Here is a 16,620-nt window from a genome sequence, read left to right as displayed (position 1 = left end):
TGTGTAAAAATAAAATACAAAATAACTTGGGGCAGGGCAGTTAGCAGTTTGGGATTGGGGTTATAGTGGCATTTGAATTGAGCTATGATGCAAACAATGCAAAGTTGGATGATGAGAATTCCTTCTCATGTCCTGGCTCAGCCACCTAATTACCTACCTAGGCCAGGCCACTGACTCTCTAGGTCCCAATTTGCTTCTCTACAAGAAGAGGGAGTGGGACAGGTTCAGATACTGTAGACGTCTCTCCCCAAGGGTGAACAGATTAAATAATTTTAAAGATCTTCCTTCACTACCATGAGGCCTGGGAAAACAGCTGTGGCACAGGGATTTGAACCAATAGACCTAATTCCCCACTTTTGACACTTCCCACGACTAATACTACAAACAAAAGCAACTCAGAAAAGTCACTCAGTCTACCTTTGCTCATCTATAAAATGGGAATAACACCTACAACTCTGAAGACAAAGTAGCAAGGAAGAAAAGAATAAGCAGGGCAGGTGGACCCCTTTCAGTGGGGTATATAGGTTCATGTGCGGCATTTGAAATAAGCTGGGTAATCACCTAAATGCTGGGTTAAATTTTAACTCCCAAGTGAAACCCAGCAAGGCTTACAGACTTTAAATTGCAGATAAGTTGTCACTCCATATTCAAACTCAGAAAGATACTTAAGTGGTTTGCCACCTTTTCCAACTCATTTTACAGATGAGGAAACTGAGGCAGACAGTTAAGTGACTTGCTCTGAAGCTGCATTTGAAATCAGATCTTCCTGACTCTGCGGCCAGCACTCTATCCACTGCACCACATGGCTGCTTTTTACAAGGGGATTACGTTTAGAAAAAAATGGCTAAAAATAATTTACTGCCGATTTTGAAAATTAGTATTAAAAGCCTCATTATTAGTCTCTATTAGCCAAGGACCTTTAGTTCCTACACAGGTTTAAAAGAATGCCCGGTGACGGATGGGGGTGATGTGGGGTTTGTAGGTGGTTAGAATTTGGACTTTTTTGCCCCTTCACTGGAGAGCGCACGAAATCTCCAAACATAGTCGAGGTTTAGCTACTTTGCCCGGCTCCAGCGCAACCTCCCCCTCCCCCGCCAACTTCCGGTAGTGGAGCCGCTACCAACCAGCAGCTCGCTCAGCTGAGACCGCCGGCACGGAGCACGCGCGCGCCGATTCGAACCCCGCATCGCCCTTGCTACCACCTCTCCCTCCTCCTTCTTCTTACCCCCTCCCACAGACACCTGCGCGAGCGCAGAACCCTCCCAGACCCCAGGCTGAAGGTTCTGTGCCCACGCCAGGCTCCTCGCGCGCGCCGCAGTTCCCCACACCCTCTCCCCGCCCCGCCTTCTCCCGGACCCGGAGCCCTAATCTCCAGTCTGCCCCTCCCCCCTCCCCGTCTCCCGCCGGTTTTGGAGCCAGGCTTGGCCCCAGCCTAGGCCTAGCGGGCTCATGGCCAAGAGGCGCGCGGCGGAGCCGTTAGCATTCCACGTGCCCTGGAAGCGGCTCCTGCCCTGTGACCGCCTGGACGACCCCGAGCCGCTGCCGCCACCGCCGTGGGTGCCGCCGGGGCTCGGGCCGCGGCTGTCAGTGAACGGCTCCGAGCTGCGCCGCAAGCGGAAACGGGAGGACGGGACTATGGCGGAGCCCCTGGCCTCCCCCAGCAAGCGCTCTGGCGACGCCGCAGGGTCCGACGGCACGGCCCCTGGGGACGGGACCCGCATGGACACTGGGGAGCCCAAGCCACCAGCCGAGCCGCGCGGCTCCGCGGAGGAGGAGCCCGGATCGCGACCGCTGCTTCATCCCCGCGCCTCAGAGTCCGAGCGGGGTGCTGGGGAAGACGCACCGCGGCCCAGAGACGCCAGGCCCCAGGAAGAGGAGGTAGGTCAGGGCAGGGGCACTAGGGCTCCAGTCTGCGCTTTCCCGCCTTCTTCCTTGGCCGTCCCATCCCTGGGTGCCGGAGGCGGTCCTCCGCTGGAGAAATGAGATCGCTGGGGCCCCGCGACTCCGCACATGCTCAGTTTGAGATAAATAGTGTGTTTGGAGACGATGAATGGTTCCTGTAACCCTCCTATGAGGAGCCGAGCATTTTGAACTGAGGCACTTCTGCTGCTCCGGCAGCTGAGGAAAGATCCTAAGATGGTAGCTTTAGAGCTAGAAGGATCCTGAAAGGGCATCTGATCCCTCACTCTCATTTTACAGAAGAAAAGAGGCCCAGAGAAGGTAAAAGTATATGACCCAAAGTCACAGAGTTAGTGGAAGAGCCAGGATTGGTACCCAGGAACTCTGACTCCAAATCCACTATTTATTCAGGCTAAATCCATGGGCTTTTCTTCTAACTAATATGATTCCCAGCCAATGATTAATAAAAATTCACATTTATATTTAGTTCAACAAAAGCGTATTCAGTGCCTACACTGGTAGGCAAAGGAAACTGGCCCTTCCCTCAAGTAACTTATACACTACTAGTGCTTATGATCTATGCAGCTAAAAGATTTGCAAAGTGATTTCCTTGTAACAACAGGTGAAATAGGTAGTGCAAGTATTATTGGCCTCGGTTCATGGATGAGAAGAGGCTTGGAAAGATAAAGTTAGTAGCTTTGTAGTTACACAGGATTAGTGTGTTAGGATTACATCCCAAGTCTTCTGGCTTTCCACTAAATTTCGTAACACTGTTGAATTAAAATTCGAGGATTTTCACCACATTATGGATGAGGAAGAAAAATGGCAATTATAGAATTGAGTAAAAGTAAAATACCAGCCAGAGTCGGGATTAGCAGCCTGGGTGAAAACCGAAAATGAAATGACTTAAAAACAAACAAACAAACAAACAAAAAAACCCTTTACCTTCCATCTTAGAATCAATACTGTATTGGTTCCAAGGTCGAAGAGCTATAAGTACTAAGTAGTGGGGGTTAAGTGACTTGCCCAGGGTCACACAGCTAGGAAGGGTCTGAGGCCAAATTTGAAGCCAGGACCTCCAGTCTTCAGGCCTGGTTCTCAATCCACTGAGCCACCCAGCTGCCCCTCAGAGTGTTTGAACTGGCATTTGTTAAGTGTTTACTACCTGCTTGGTTTAGACCAAACTTTTAAAGATAAGGTGCCATTCTCTGCCCCCCCCCCCCCAATCCGCTCCCATTGGGCTGCTGGAAGGAGGGATGGGTGAAGTGTGGAATGTCCTAAGCAAGTGTAGAGAAGTGGAGGGGAGAGGCCTGAGCACTCAGCTACACTCCATACACTCCAGCTCTGAAGTCTATGAGCCACACCCCTTACCCCCATGTGTTCCCATTGGCTGCTGGGTAGAGGGGCAGGGGGTATGAAAAATGTCAGGACCAGGGAAGGGGAGAGAGCAACTCCACCCAAGTCCCTCTGCCTTTCTGGTAATGAACTCTGGGGGTGGAAGGCAGTATACCCACAGAGAGCTCTCTGCATGCCATGTTCACCATCACTGGCATATAAGAAAAAAAAGGAAACAACCTTGGTCCTCTGGGTAACTACATTCGGTTGTAGGGTCTTAAGATATGTATGTGTATACATGCATAGTTGCACATGCTCAAGCATGTTTCATAGTGAAGTTCAAATAGACACTGAATTTGAATAATGCAGGAATGTTTGACTCCCTTTATATAAATGTGTATATATGCACACACATATAGATATATATTTAATGAATGTATATTTACAAAGTACAATGTAATATTGGGAAGCAGGCAGTAGCAGCATCTGAGGGGATCTAGAAAAGCTTCTTGTAAAAGCTAAATTTTGAGAGAAACCAGGTATTCTAAAATGTGGAATTATTAAAAAAAAAAGAATAAAATAAATTAAATAGAGTGCATTCTGCACCTGGAGGAAAGCCATACAAAGGCTTAGAGATGGGAGATGGATGGCATGAAATTTATGTGAAGTTCCTTCTAGCTTGACTTCCTAAGTGCAGGAAGGAGAGTAGAATAACAAAATTGGAAAGGTATGTCTTGAAGGGCTTTAAAATTTAAAAGGTAATACGTTTTAAGATTTGCAAAGCACTTTATATAAGTTATTTGATCCTCACAACATACTCTGTGAGGTATGCCAGAGGTAAGGTGTGAAGAACTTTAAAAATCCAAATAGAGGAATTTCTCTTTGCTCCTAAAAGCAATAGGGAGCCATTAGTGTTTTTAGTAAAGGAGTGTGACATGTTTAGAATTGTGCTTTATGAAAATCAACTTGACAGCTTTATGGTCTTTTTGTTCCCAAATGGGGGGAGGAGGGGAGTTTTTCTCGGTCATAATAAATGATCAGAGAAGATAGGGCCATATGTCTATTTTTTCAGTTGAGCATAAGAACAGTAGGGCCCACTGTTTAAGTATATTTCATGGTAAAAGTTCAGGTAGACAGTTAATTTGAAAAAAAAAAAAAAGCAGGAATATTTGACTCCTTTTATTTGTGAACCAGGTTAGATCCATTTCTAGCCTAATAAGTTTCACCTGGTATAGATCCTGGAGGTCTATCTCTTTTTTTGTTTAAATTATTTTAAAATTCATTTTAAAAAAGTATATAGTCTGTCTCCTTCCCATGTCTTTTCACCTGCCAACGAATAATTAAAAAAGAAAAATGAAACTTATGACAACTGTGCATAGACCAGCAAACAAATTCCTACATTAGCCATCCTCAAAAATGTATGTCTCATTCTGTATTTTAAGTCCAAACCCTCTCTGGCTGGGAGCAGTTGGAATATTTCATCTTCAGTCCTTTGTACTTGTAGGTTAGAGTTCTAATGTCATTCAAAGTCAATTTTAAATTTTCTCCCTAGTTTTGCTCAGTTTGTTTACTCTGCATCAGTTCTGAGAAATCTTTCCAATTTTCTCTGAAACTATCCATTTCATAATTTCTAAATAGTATAATAGTATCCCATTACATTCATATGCTCCAATTTGTTTAGCAGTTCCCCAGTAGGTGGGTACCCCTTTAGTTTCCATTTTGGGGCTACCACAGAAAGAACTGCTATAAATATTTTTTTATATATATTTTTTTCTCTTTTTCACCTTTTGGGTTATGGGCCTGGTAAATACCGTTATAGCTGACCATAGGGTATTCAGAGTTGAGTAACTTTTAAGAAAAGTGTATTTTTAAACATTTCTAACCTGTCATTTAAACTGTAGAAGTTGCTGTTTTAGACTGTTTTCTTACAAGCATTAAGTAGGAGCAAATGCCATTAGGTTTATAATGGTTTCAGTCTTCCTTACAGATTTACATTGGTTACTTCAGCACTATTCCTTGATTAAACCATTGTATCTGCTGTTGGAAAAAAAATTAAAGATCTTATTTTTAGTAAAATAAATAGGAGCATGGTGCTTTTATTGAATTCTGTAAATTTAGCAACTTATTCTTTTAAGCAAATTCATGATTAAATACACATTCTGTATGTGTATTTCTAAGTTACTATGTTAAGAAAAGTTATAAAGTGGAAATGGAGGAGCAGGTAGAGATAGCTTTTCTCCAATTTGCTAATTAAAATGAAACCTGCTTAAAAGATTTCCTTCAAATTCAGGATATCTTTTTCTGACATGAATATTAGGTTGTAGAGAGGAACAGAGTATGTCTCTTACTACACTGCATGATCATGGGCTAGTCATTTAACTCTGAGACTGTTTTCTTGACTGTAAATTAAAGATAAGCATGCTTCTTACCACTTAAATGGCCACTGCCCAATTCAGTCATCCACCTCTGCTTGCTTAAAATATTGCACAGCAGTCTCCTAATTGGTCGCTCCACCTCAAGTCTTTCCTTTCTAATTTCATCTCATGTAATTACCAAAGTGATGAGTATTTGAAAAACACTGGTTTAACCAAGTCACCTTCCACACCACTCTGGTTGTGATAAATGTTCTCTTTGCATTTCTAGCACTTCCTTGTATTGTTTTCTTCCATATGTAAGAGTGAAAATTATGAGGCTGGCCATAAATTGATAATTTTATTAATCAAAAGTAATAGGGGAAGGTAGCAAGTGATAACATTTGTACAACCCAGTGGAATTGCTTATCGGTTCTGGGAGTTGGAAGGGAAGAGGGGAGGGAAAGAAAATGAATCATGTAAACATGGAAAAATATTTCAATAAACAAACAAATAAATGAAAAACTAAAAATAAATAAATAAAAATAATAGGGGGAAAAGTTGGAAAAATAGGAGAGAGATATAAAAGGTACTTTACTCATTGCTCCATTTAGCTTGCTATTCAGCGGCTGCCATTAGGGCCTCCTACACATGGTCACTATGCAGTCCAGTCAGCAACAAACATAGAAGTGAAGAGAGCCAAATCCCCTCCTGCCTCAGTTTGTCAAATCTTTTCTCTACCCACTAACTCTCACATGGGCTATCTCAGGAGCCAACTATGACTTTCTATTTTGCCTGGGCTGTGGGGGGCGGGGGAGTGGAGGTTGTGCAGGGGCATGACTCAATTTACTCAATGATTTCCTTTACATAATAGAGTTCAGGCTCACCACAATTACATTGTGTATGTGTGGAGTGGGGGGAGGGTGTAAATCTCCTTCACATACATCTATGAGGCTACTAGTAGTATTACTCAGTTAAAAGATAAACACAAATTTAGATCCCTTTTTTTCACGTTCATGTTCTACTTCACTCCATTCCATTCTCTTCTATCTATACACATTTTCTAGTGGATATTATTAGCTCTGTTGGGTTCAGCTATTATCTCTGTGAAGACAGCTTACAGAACTACATATTTAAACCTTCAGCCCTATTGAGTCCCTCATCATCAATTGCCTTTAGGACATCTCTGCTTAGATATCCTATAGGCATCTCTTAAACTAAATACTTTAAAAACATCTCATATTTCTCCCCAAACCAACCTATCTTTTTACCTTCCTTATTCCTATTGGAGTCAGGCACTACTTTTCTTCTAATCATCTGACTTATCCTTGATATTTTACATTCTTCATCTCCCACATTCAGTTAATTGCCTAGTCACAGGAACATTTTGATTTTTTTTTCTAGTCCCAGTGGCAAGAACTAAACTCCCAATGAGGTGGGATCATAAGCATGGTAAGAAGATGCATTTCTCTAGAGTGGTGGCATTTTGTCATGCTCACACTGAGTAAAAGGGAACAAAACTAGGCTTGCTCTAGAAGTCAGGAACCCAGTGATGTTGAACCTTTTGGAACTTTTTAGGGACCCCTTGCCATTCTCCCCACCCCAGACTGCGTGCTCATACCCTGCCTTGCCATTTTGGGCTTGTAACAGTTAAATTAGTTTCTAGTAATAAAACTATTATATTTTATGAGGTTTATTAAGATTATAAGAAATCAAGGATACAAATAATAAACCACATTCCTGCCCATGGCTGATTAGCCAATTCAGAACCCCAGTGCTTTGCTTATTTACTACATCATTGCAAAATGGAAGAGACCATTTGGGAGGCAGAGAGAGAGAGTTAAATACTAATTGTGATTTCACCCAGGTGGAGACTCAGGTGAGATTATAGGGAATTCTGGGAAATACCAAGGACTTCTGGGGATTGAAGTCTGGGGTTCAAATCTCCATTTTTACATATCTCCCTGTGATCGTATTGGGAAACCAGTTTCCCCAAAAGGATCATGGAAACATAATCAACTTAAAGATTGCAATAATTTGTGGGTAAAAGGAAAAGAAAACAAAACCAATGATTGCTAGGCGCATTGACAAAAAGCCAGTTAGGGGGCAGTCCCCTTTGGCATAAGAGTATACATACAAGTAAATGTTCAATCAACCACACCCAGAGTTCATTCTTGATCTTCTCGTGCACAGCTTGTGGTCTGTGGAGGCATCTTCATGGTGTCTTTTCCAAACAGTTCAGTTTCTGGATTTGGAGAGGTAGCATGTTTCTTAACCTAAAATTACTCTCTCAAGGAATTTAAACTTTGCAATTTAAAATAATAATGATTTACATTCCCCCCCCCCCCCCAAGACGGTGATTGAAAAATGCAGGGATCACTTAGGGATGCATGGCTGAGTTGTGAGGTATATGAATCAATTGATAAGAGAAATAAAAATCAAAAAATCCAAATAAAAAAAGATAATTTCTGGATGAAATATAGACTATCAAAGTCTTATGTGTAAAATTTCTAAGTAAAGAAAAAATAAATCTATAACAGGTCCTTGAATCAGGACCCATGATCTAAGCAATGATGCATTTACCCAGTCAGTAGCCAGGACTACAGAAAGTTGCCACACTATGAAAGACCAAAAAGGGACTAGATTATAGGAGCCAGGTAGGAGCAAAATTTTGGTACATGTCTGTAAGTATTTTCACAAAGAGTGTGGATACAAGGAAGGCCCACGTCTTAACGTATGTTTAGCGTCACAACCTTGAATCTCACACTAGGTTCAAGTCCTTTGTATTGGCTTAGAAGTGCGTCAATCCTACCTGGATTGGTTTCTTCTTTTTTGACCTGTGTGCACTTTTGGCACAATTCAGGTTTAGCTTTGTGCTTCTTTGGCCCTGTGCAATGGCTCTTTTGTATGTCTTGTCCTGGAATTAGACAGAATCATTAAGCAAAGTCCCATAATCTTTTAAAACAATGGCATCATTTTTATAGTCTCAAGCTTTGGGGACATGCATTGACATTATAGCAAATTATTTTAAACATATTACTACAAATCAAAAAAGTTAAAAAAATCTTAATACTGGTGACATGTCCTTCAAATATAAAAAGGAGAGAAAAACTAAGAGTGAAATAGTATATTGCACATGCAAGAAAAATATAAAAGTTTTAAAATTCAAAAATATAGCTTATAATCATTGACACACTGTGTCAGCTAAGAAAATGTAGAATACAAGGTTTTCTCACCAAAATGAGATCCATTTCCTCTTCATACCTGGCCATGAACCACTGTGAGTACAGGCAAATAAATTTCACAAGGTAACTTTTTTTTAAATAAAGAACAATAGTACAAATATGTAGGTATCCATATCCCCAAAATTCTCAATAGTCTAGCTAATTACAATAGCAAACAAACCCACTATCATATTTCACATAAGTCGCTGTATGACATTTTTAAAAGCCTATGAACTGATGAATATTTGTCACAATTTTTACAGGTGTAGCAATGTTTCAACCTTGGCAAACATATTTTTGAACAAAATAAAACTTATTTGGGTCTAGAACATCATCAAGAAATCTAGATGATATTAAAAAATGTGGCAGAGGAGTTTAGGAAAAACCCAAACCTCTGTACTGTTGATGTTGCGTAAAATGAGCTGAAGAGTTATAAATGAGAGATGCTCCTCTTTTGGGAGTCACCCAGAGGGGTACAATGCCCTGGGATTAACTTTCTATCTCCTTTGGTATGGGACTGTGATGTCCCATTCATTCACATTTTTATAAATGTGGGAGGTGGGAATTATAATTACATTTCACTTTAGCTACTAAAATGGACCTTACCTCTTGTTAGGGGAAGGCAAAATGACCAGAGTTGTTGGGGAAAAAAATATAAAAATCATTTCTAAAAGACCCCTTAAAATCAATTTGAGATATTTAGCTCATTAAATTTTTCAAAGATTGTTATACAATTTTAACCAGTTTTTATGAAGCCTATCCATCCTTTAGATGACAATTTACAAATTCAAAAATAGAAAAAGTTGTTTTTATATGGGCTTATTCAATAATATTTGTTCAGTATAGTTATAGGGGAAAAGCAACAGAATATAACAGTAGTTAAAACCAAGTACATTAAAACGATTCAGTGAAACAGAATAGTATTGAATACATTAATATATGAACTTAAAACCAACAAAATTAAATCTTAAACAAAACAATCAGCAAAATTCAATAGAATACAGATTTTTATAAAACGTTGCGGTCTGAAAAGTCTTAAAAATATAACCTCCAGTCTCTTTAAAGTTATTTGGGGGTTTTTGTTTGTTTGTTTTTATCCATTTAGATGCCTCTCGTTAGAAGGCAGAAGATTGGTAAGAGGTAGGCAATGGGGTTCAAGTGACTTGCTCAGGGTCACACAGCCAGGAAGTGTCCGAGGCCAGATTAGAACCCAGGACCTCCCGGCTCTAGGCCTGGCTCTCAGTTCACTGAGCTGCCTTCCCATAGTGAGGGTGGATTTTTGGAATCTCAAATTGGGCCAAGGAGTTATAGGGAGATGAAATTCTCTCTTGAATCATAGGTGAGATAAATAACAGAATCAGTGCACTCAAAAGATATTTTTTTAAATAAGCCATGCTTGTAACTTCCTGTTTGGAAAGTCTCTTCCTTCTCGTTGTCACCTCCTTTGGTCCCCTGCCACCACATGAAGGCTAATTGTAGCCTAAGGAAAGATCACCTCTGTTTTTACCAGCTGGTGTTTGATTCCAAAGACACAGGAGCAGCTACCAGCAGCCTGGGTCCTGGGGCTGGGCCAGGGGCTGGAGCAGGAGCCGGGCGGGCAGGACCAGGACTAGGTGAGCATTCTGGGTCAAGCAGGTCCAGAGCAGATGACTGGAGCACAGGAGCGGATAGCAGGCAAGCAGGCAACGGGAGCGAGCTGAGTCAAGAGGCTTTGCTGAAAAGCCTTGGAGAAATGTGGCTTAAAAAACATTATTTAGGCTTTTAAAAAAAAATTTTTTTTTTGAGAAGTTCTCATCCAATCTTGTGGTTGCCATTAACTATAACAGTTAAATTAGTTTCTAGTAATAAAACTATTATATTTTATGAGGTTTATTAAGATTATAAGAAATCAAGGATACAGATAATAAACCACGTTAGTGCCCATGGCTGATTAGCCAATTCAAAACCCCCATGCTTCGCTTACTTAACATCATTGCAAAATGGAAGAGACCATGTGGGAGGCAGAGAGACAGTTAAATACTAATTGTGATCTCACCCAGGTGGAGACTCAGATTATAGGGAATTCTGGGAAATACCAAGGACTTCTGGGGATTGAAATCTGGGGTTCAAATCTCCATTTTTACAGGCCCTTCCCCTTGGCTGTATGCAATGTCCCACCCACCCCTGCGTTTGGGAGCAGGGCTGAGCTCAGCAGAAGGGTTCCAGTGTCCCATATCCTCCCCTTGTGTTCTGGGGGGGCTGGCCCGGACCAACCATCTCCCCTATGACAGTGGAGGGAGACTAGGGTGCCCCACCTCCTTTATTCAGGGGTGGGGCCAGGCTCCCAGCCAGCCAAGTCAGGGGCCTATATATGCCCAGAGAGGTTTCTGTGTGCCATCAGTTCACCACCACAGGACTAACCTAAAGAAGAGAGTTCATCACTGCCCACCCCCTTTCTAGTACCATATGTACCTTCTCCCAACCCCAATCCCCAGTTTAGCTGGAATAGAGAATGTAGCAGGGGCCCCCTTATCCATGGAGGGATATGTTCAAGACCTACTATGAATGGCTGAAACCTTAGACATAAATAACTGCTGGCCCTATGTATATGTTCTCCTGGCTTCTGCCCCTTCAAAGCCCCCCTCCCTCAAGAAAAAAACCCACCACCACCAAAAAAACCCCAAACATCAATAAGTGAAAGAGAAAGAAAGCAAAAGCAGTAGAGAGTGGGAGACCTGACCTTACCTCTTCATGGTTGTATAAGGAATTAAATTAAGGGTTTGACTAAATATATAAGAACTCTAAAATAATCTTCTGATCCCCGATTTAAAATATTATAGCTCAAGAAGCCAGGAAAGGAAGGCCAGCTACTCATTCATTCAAGAAACAGTCTGAGAGCCAAGGTCACAAGTCAAAGCTGAGGTCTGCAGTCCAACTCCATGATCTTCCAAGCTGAAGATTCAAGCTAAAGATGACTACAACAGAAGTAGTTCAGGACTTTTATAATCACTTCTTGTCTCTTCCCCTCTTCACAGGGGCCAATCGCAGCTTCCAAATTGCCTAGCACTGCCCAGGGGGCAGTGTCTGTGGGATCCACTTCTCACCCTCTGAAGGTGTCAGCTCTTATCAAATGATTCACAAGTTTCTGATTGATTAGGTTAAAAGGATGGAACTTTCCAAGAAAGTGACTTGTGAATTCTCTTACTTGGTGGCTAACAAAGTGTTAAATAGGGGTGTTTTCCGTAATTTGGTTGATTAAATTAAAAGTTGCCGGTTGATAGACAAAGTTTGATTCACACTTTACAATCACTCCTGTGATTCTTTGGGAGACTAGTCTCCCCAATGAATCATTTAACATAACCACCTTATACCTCTAAAGATTTCTAGCTAAAGGTGCATATCATATTGCACTTTCTAAGAGGAAACTATAATAGTTAGAGATAAGAGGGAAATAAAAGAGAAAGTGCAAAACCAATGTTTGCGCATTGACAAAAAGCCAATTAGGAAGCAGTCCCCTTTGGCATAAGAATTTACATTCAGAACAAATTTGTTTAGCCCCCCCTTCAGTTCAATCAATTATACACCAAAGTTCATTCTGGATCTTCTGATGCAATGGAGGTTTCTTTTTTGGCACTTTCTCTGAACAGTTCATTTTCTTGATTCAAGGAGTTAATGAGCTTCTTTTCCTGAACTTTTTCTCAAAAAGTTTTAAATCTTGGATTTTATGAAAATTATACAGTTGATAGAGAGTAGGGCAAGCAAAACTTTTCTGGGATATGGGGGCTTACTGTCCTTGAAAAGAGTAAAATCAAATAAGGTAAGAAAGGAGCTGTGCCCTTAGTCTATTGGAAATGTCAGTGTTCAAAACTTTGTTAAAATTTCATTTGGAATTGTCTTCTGAGAAAGATTACAAACCACATAGGAAAATGTTGTGACTTTGTAGTCACAAATCTATTCTAATTATTTGATCAGATAGATTGTTGTTATCTTGGTTACATTCACCACTTGGTTTACTTCAGAACAATTTTTAGCTGATAACCAGAAATCAAATACATCATCAAAAACCAAGAATGTACCAAGACTGTAGACATTTCCAAAGGGAGCATTTAAAAAAAACAACAACTTTTAACAGGAGTTTCCTTACAAGCTTGTTAAAGTGACTTATTCTTTGGGAGAAATATTCAAGTTGTATGTGTGTGTATGAGTACTGAAACATCCTACATAAAAAGAAATGTTGTACTTGTACTGTTTTTTATAGATTTAGTTTCTTTATCAACAAGTGAAAAATTCCATGCGTGTGCTGTATATAGAATATTTTTCAAGACAGAATAGGAGAGAATTGCAGAAAATTGTTGACTAGGAAAATCACAAACCTTTCTTAACTCCTATTAATAAGTAATAGTTTATCAAATGTATAAAGTACTGTAAATTAAAACATGCAAATATATAATGAAGTGTGTTTTGGTGGTGGTTTTTAAGTATGTTTATTTTTGAAATTCTAAAATAAAAATTGGAAAAGCTTTTTTTGTTTTCCTTTTTAAAAGGGAAAATTGTTTCTCTTAATGACTTATCTTTCATCAAAACCACCGGTTGATTTTTGTTTGTTTTTATCCCTAACAGCTCATTGAGGAATTTTGGCAATATAACACATTCCAGTACTGGAGAAATCCTTTGCCTTCCATTGATCTGTCAGAGATTGAGAAACTGTCTGAAGCAACTCTTGCCAGCAAGGATGAAGGTGTTGAAATTGACATGGAATCTTGACATATGGATCTGATACAGATGGAATATTGGTTTAAGATTTCCTTTAAGGATGATCATCTTCAGAAAAACAGATGCTTCGGATATTTTGAGGTGGAACCTTCTTGAAAAAACAAGGGAAGGACTTTTTACAAAAATTACTTGGACTCGCTCTTGGTCTATCTGAAAGGGATTTTTCATGGGTGGTTAAGGACAAAGTACAATTATAACAGAAGTATTTTAAGACATGGATGCTTGAAGAAAAAAATGTTTAAGCTTTAAACATGACTTGTCTCTATCCAATTTAGGAGTTATGGCAGTATTAGAGGTGATTGAGAACTATTGGAATATTAAGCCAAAAAAGAGTTAGTTGTGGTGCATGAAATTAAGAAGTTTTATAACAAATGCTGGTAATAGTAAATAATATATTAATACATTTTGTTACCTTTGTTCTTAGTTGAACCAAAAAAGCTGAGTCACAACATCTATGCAAGCTAGAAAGGTGACTTTGTCAGGGTGTTCTCTCTTTTTGAGAACTAATGATGTTTTTAAAGAACACTTTCCTTATGCTGTGTAATGTAAAGTAGTGGACATTTCAGTAAGCACTCTTCTCATTTGTGCTTGTATAGCTTTTAATATGATTTGACTTATGTCAAGTTGTGCCAAAATGCCCAATCAGATAGATATGGAGCAATGGGAAATGATCAGGGGCTCCTTTTCCCTGGGGATTAAGGGGAAAGAAATTTTATCATACAATCAGTTTGGTTGGTTTAGTTTTTTTTTTAAACTAAATGGAAGGTTTTTTTTTTTTAACTGTAAAAAAATTTGTCTTAGTTAGACCATTGTACAATTTCTTTGACTTTATCATCTTATATATTTATTATGACCAAGTTTTAAAGTTTGTTTATTATTACTATTGCATTATGGTAAGCTTTATAAAGCCTTGCTAAAGAAAAATAAAGTTTCTATTGTGTGTTTAAGTTATACTAGTGTCAGTGATTAAGTTAACATTTGCATAGCTTTCAGATTATTATCTTTGTAATTGCATAAATTTTCTTGTTTATCTGTTTGCATTAGATACAGAAATATCCTAATTCTGTTAAGGAAAAAAGGAAAACCATATGTTGTCTTGTGAGCCCTGAGTGTAAATAATAGGTTGATGATGAGAGACAGAAAGGATTTTGGGGGGAGGGATATATTTATGTGCATTTCAAAATTTTTAGTATGTATACCGTATCCCTTTTGCAAAAGTGAAATTATCATAGTAAAATGCTTTTTGGACATAGGTATTCAGATTTCCTGGAATTTCATAACTTTTCTATATGAGCACAATCTACCCTAAGATATGAACATCAGCTTTATTTAATCATTTTTATATCCAAGGGTTTACTTGACTTCAGCTAATACTAAAAGTTGATGCCATAAGTAAATATATGATTCATATTTACTAGTAGTTTAAGGTTTTAAAGATTCATTTCACACTATAGAATGGTGAAATAGAATATCAAAGGACTTTGTGCAGGTATATGGGCCTATTCATTGGTTCAGATCAAGATGAAACATAATGATGGTACACGTTAGAGGGAAAGTTGTCAATTTAGGGCCATCTAGGTCAGCTCATACTTGAAAGGAACCTCCACTTCTAACATAACTAACAAGTGGTCCCTTTTTTTTTCTGCTAGAAGACTCAAAAGAGAGGCCTGAGGGAGCCCAATCGACTTGTGCACATTTCTGATTTTTAGAAAAGTTTTCTAGATATCCAGCCTAAATTGGCATCTTTGCAACTTCTATCCATTGTGCCTGGTTCTGCCCTCTGGAACCAAAAGAACAGGTCTAATAATACTTTTCCTCCTGGATAGCCCTTAAAAGATTTGAAGCAAAGAGTCATTTATTAAGTGCCTACTGTGTGTCAGTGACTGTTCTCAGCACATATTTCATGTGTTCCTCACAACCTGTGAGATAGATGTAGTATTATTATCCTCATTTTATAGTTGGACACTGAGGTATATAGCAGTTAAGTGACTTGTTCATGGTCACACACCTAATAAGTGTAACTGAATTTGAATTCATGTCTTCCTGGCTCCAGGACCAGTGTTCAGACCACTGTAACATCTAGCTATTAACTCTGGCTTGCCCCTCCTCATTTCTGTGCCATATACCTAATTCTTTCAATTGATCCTCATATGATAAAGGATGATCTGCATTTAGTATTACTAAAATTTTATCTGATATAATCAGAGGTTCAAAGATAACAGGATAAAGATGGACTTTAGGATTCCATCTGAATTTATGGGCAGCTGCACCAAATCTAATCTACAAGAAGGTAGGCTCTGAAATCTTTAATTCTTGACAAAGAAATGTGCCTAACTTTTGCTTCGGTAACAGTAGATCTTCACAAAAGTGAGTATACTGTAAGTCTTCCTGGGCTTTAAAATTTGATGTTTATTTCTTTGTGAGTTTAAAATAAATCCACTTCCAAAGGGAGAGAGGGCATTTTTTTACCGGACATCTGAATTCTTATAGTTAATGATCATTTAAACATTTAAAAGGAATAGTAATTGCAAAATTAAATTATTTTTAGTATGTTGAGAAAAGCACTAAATTGATTCTCATGATACGGCTTTGGACAAGTTATTTAATACCTCTAAGCCTTAATTTTCTTATGCATAAAGTGCAAGCACTGGACTAGTTGATTGCTACAAAGTTCGTTTTATCTCTAACATTGTCACTATAAGATAACTTAAAAAAAAAAAAGCTTTTCAACTTGTGACCTGGACTAACATCAATTAATGTATATGATTTTAGCTTTACTAGTCATTTGGACAAACTTTTATGGTAAGTATTTGAATGCACGTGGTTCTGTATAAATATGGGATACATTCCTCCCAAGCTCCCCACCTCAGTTTTCTTTTTAGTATATCTGTGAGATTTCAAAGAGATCTTATGAGCATCCTTTTTGGAACTAATATGGTATTAATAAGTTCCTGCTTTGTTGATTAAGTGCTAAACAAAGATACATAATGTATTTCCTGTCCTCTGCAGCTTAGAATCCAATAGGGGATATAACATTTACATAAGTAACATGCAAAACA

General features: G+C 39.2%; 1 protein-coding gene across 1 annotated transcript; it reads left to right on the top strand.

The window, feature by feature from the left end:
• Positions 1-1,109: 1,109 nt before the first annotated feature.
• Positions 1,110-14,512, top strand: C7H9orf40 (chromosome 7 C9orf40 homolog). The gene is made up of 2 exons (XM_001372659.4): positions 1,110-1,878; positions 13,409-14,512. Exons 1-2 carry the CDS (start codon positions 1,450-1,452, stop codon positions 13,550-13,552), a joined length of 573 nt encoding a protein of 190 aa, XP_001372696.1. The 5' UTR covers positions 1,110-1,449; the 3' UTR covers positions 13,553-14,512.
• Positions 14,513-16,620: the final 2,108 nt, after the last annotated feature.

The sequence above is a fragment of the Monodelphis domestica genome, chromosome 7, assembly GCF_027887165.1.
Source record: "Monodelphis domestica isolate mMonDom1 chromosome 7, mMonDom1.pri, whole genome shotgun sequence".
Taxonomy (NCBI): domain Eukaryota; kingdom Metazoa; phylum Chordata; class Mammalia; order Didelphimorphia; family Didelphidae; genus Monodelphis; species Monodelphis domestica.
This window is presented reverse-complemented; position numbering and strand designations above follow the sequence as displayed.

Excerpts from the sequence above, each read along its gene's own strand:
- C7H9orf40 (XM_001372659.4), top strand. The coding sequence starts at position 1,450 with ATGGCCAAGAGGCGCGCGGCGGAGCCGTTAGCATTCCACGTGCCCTGG. Across the intron at positions 1,879-13,408 it reads CCAGGCCCCAGGAAGAGGAG|CTCATTGAGGAATTTTGGCA; the intron begins GTAGGTCAGGGC and ends TATCCCTAACAG.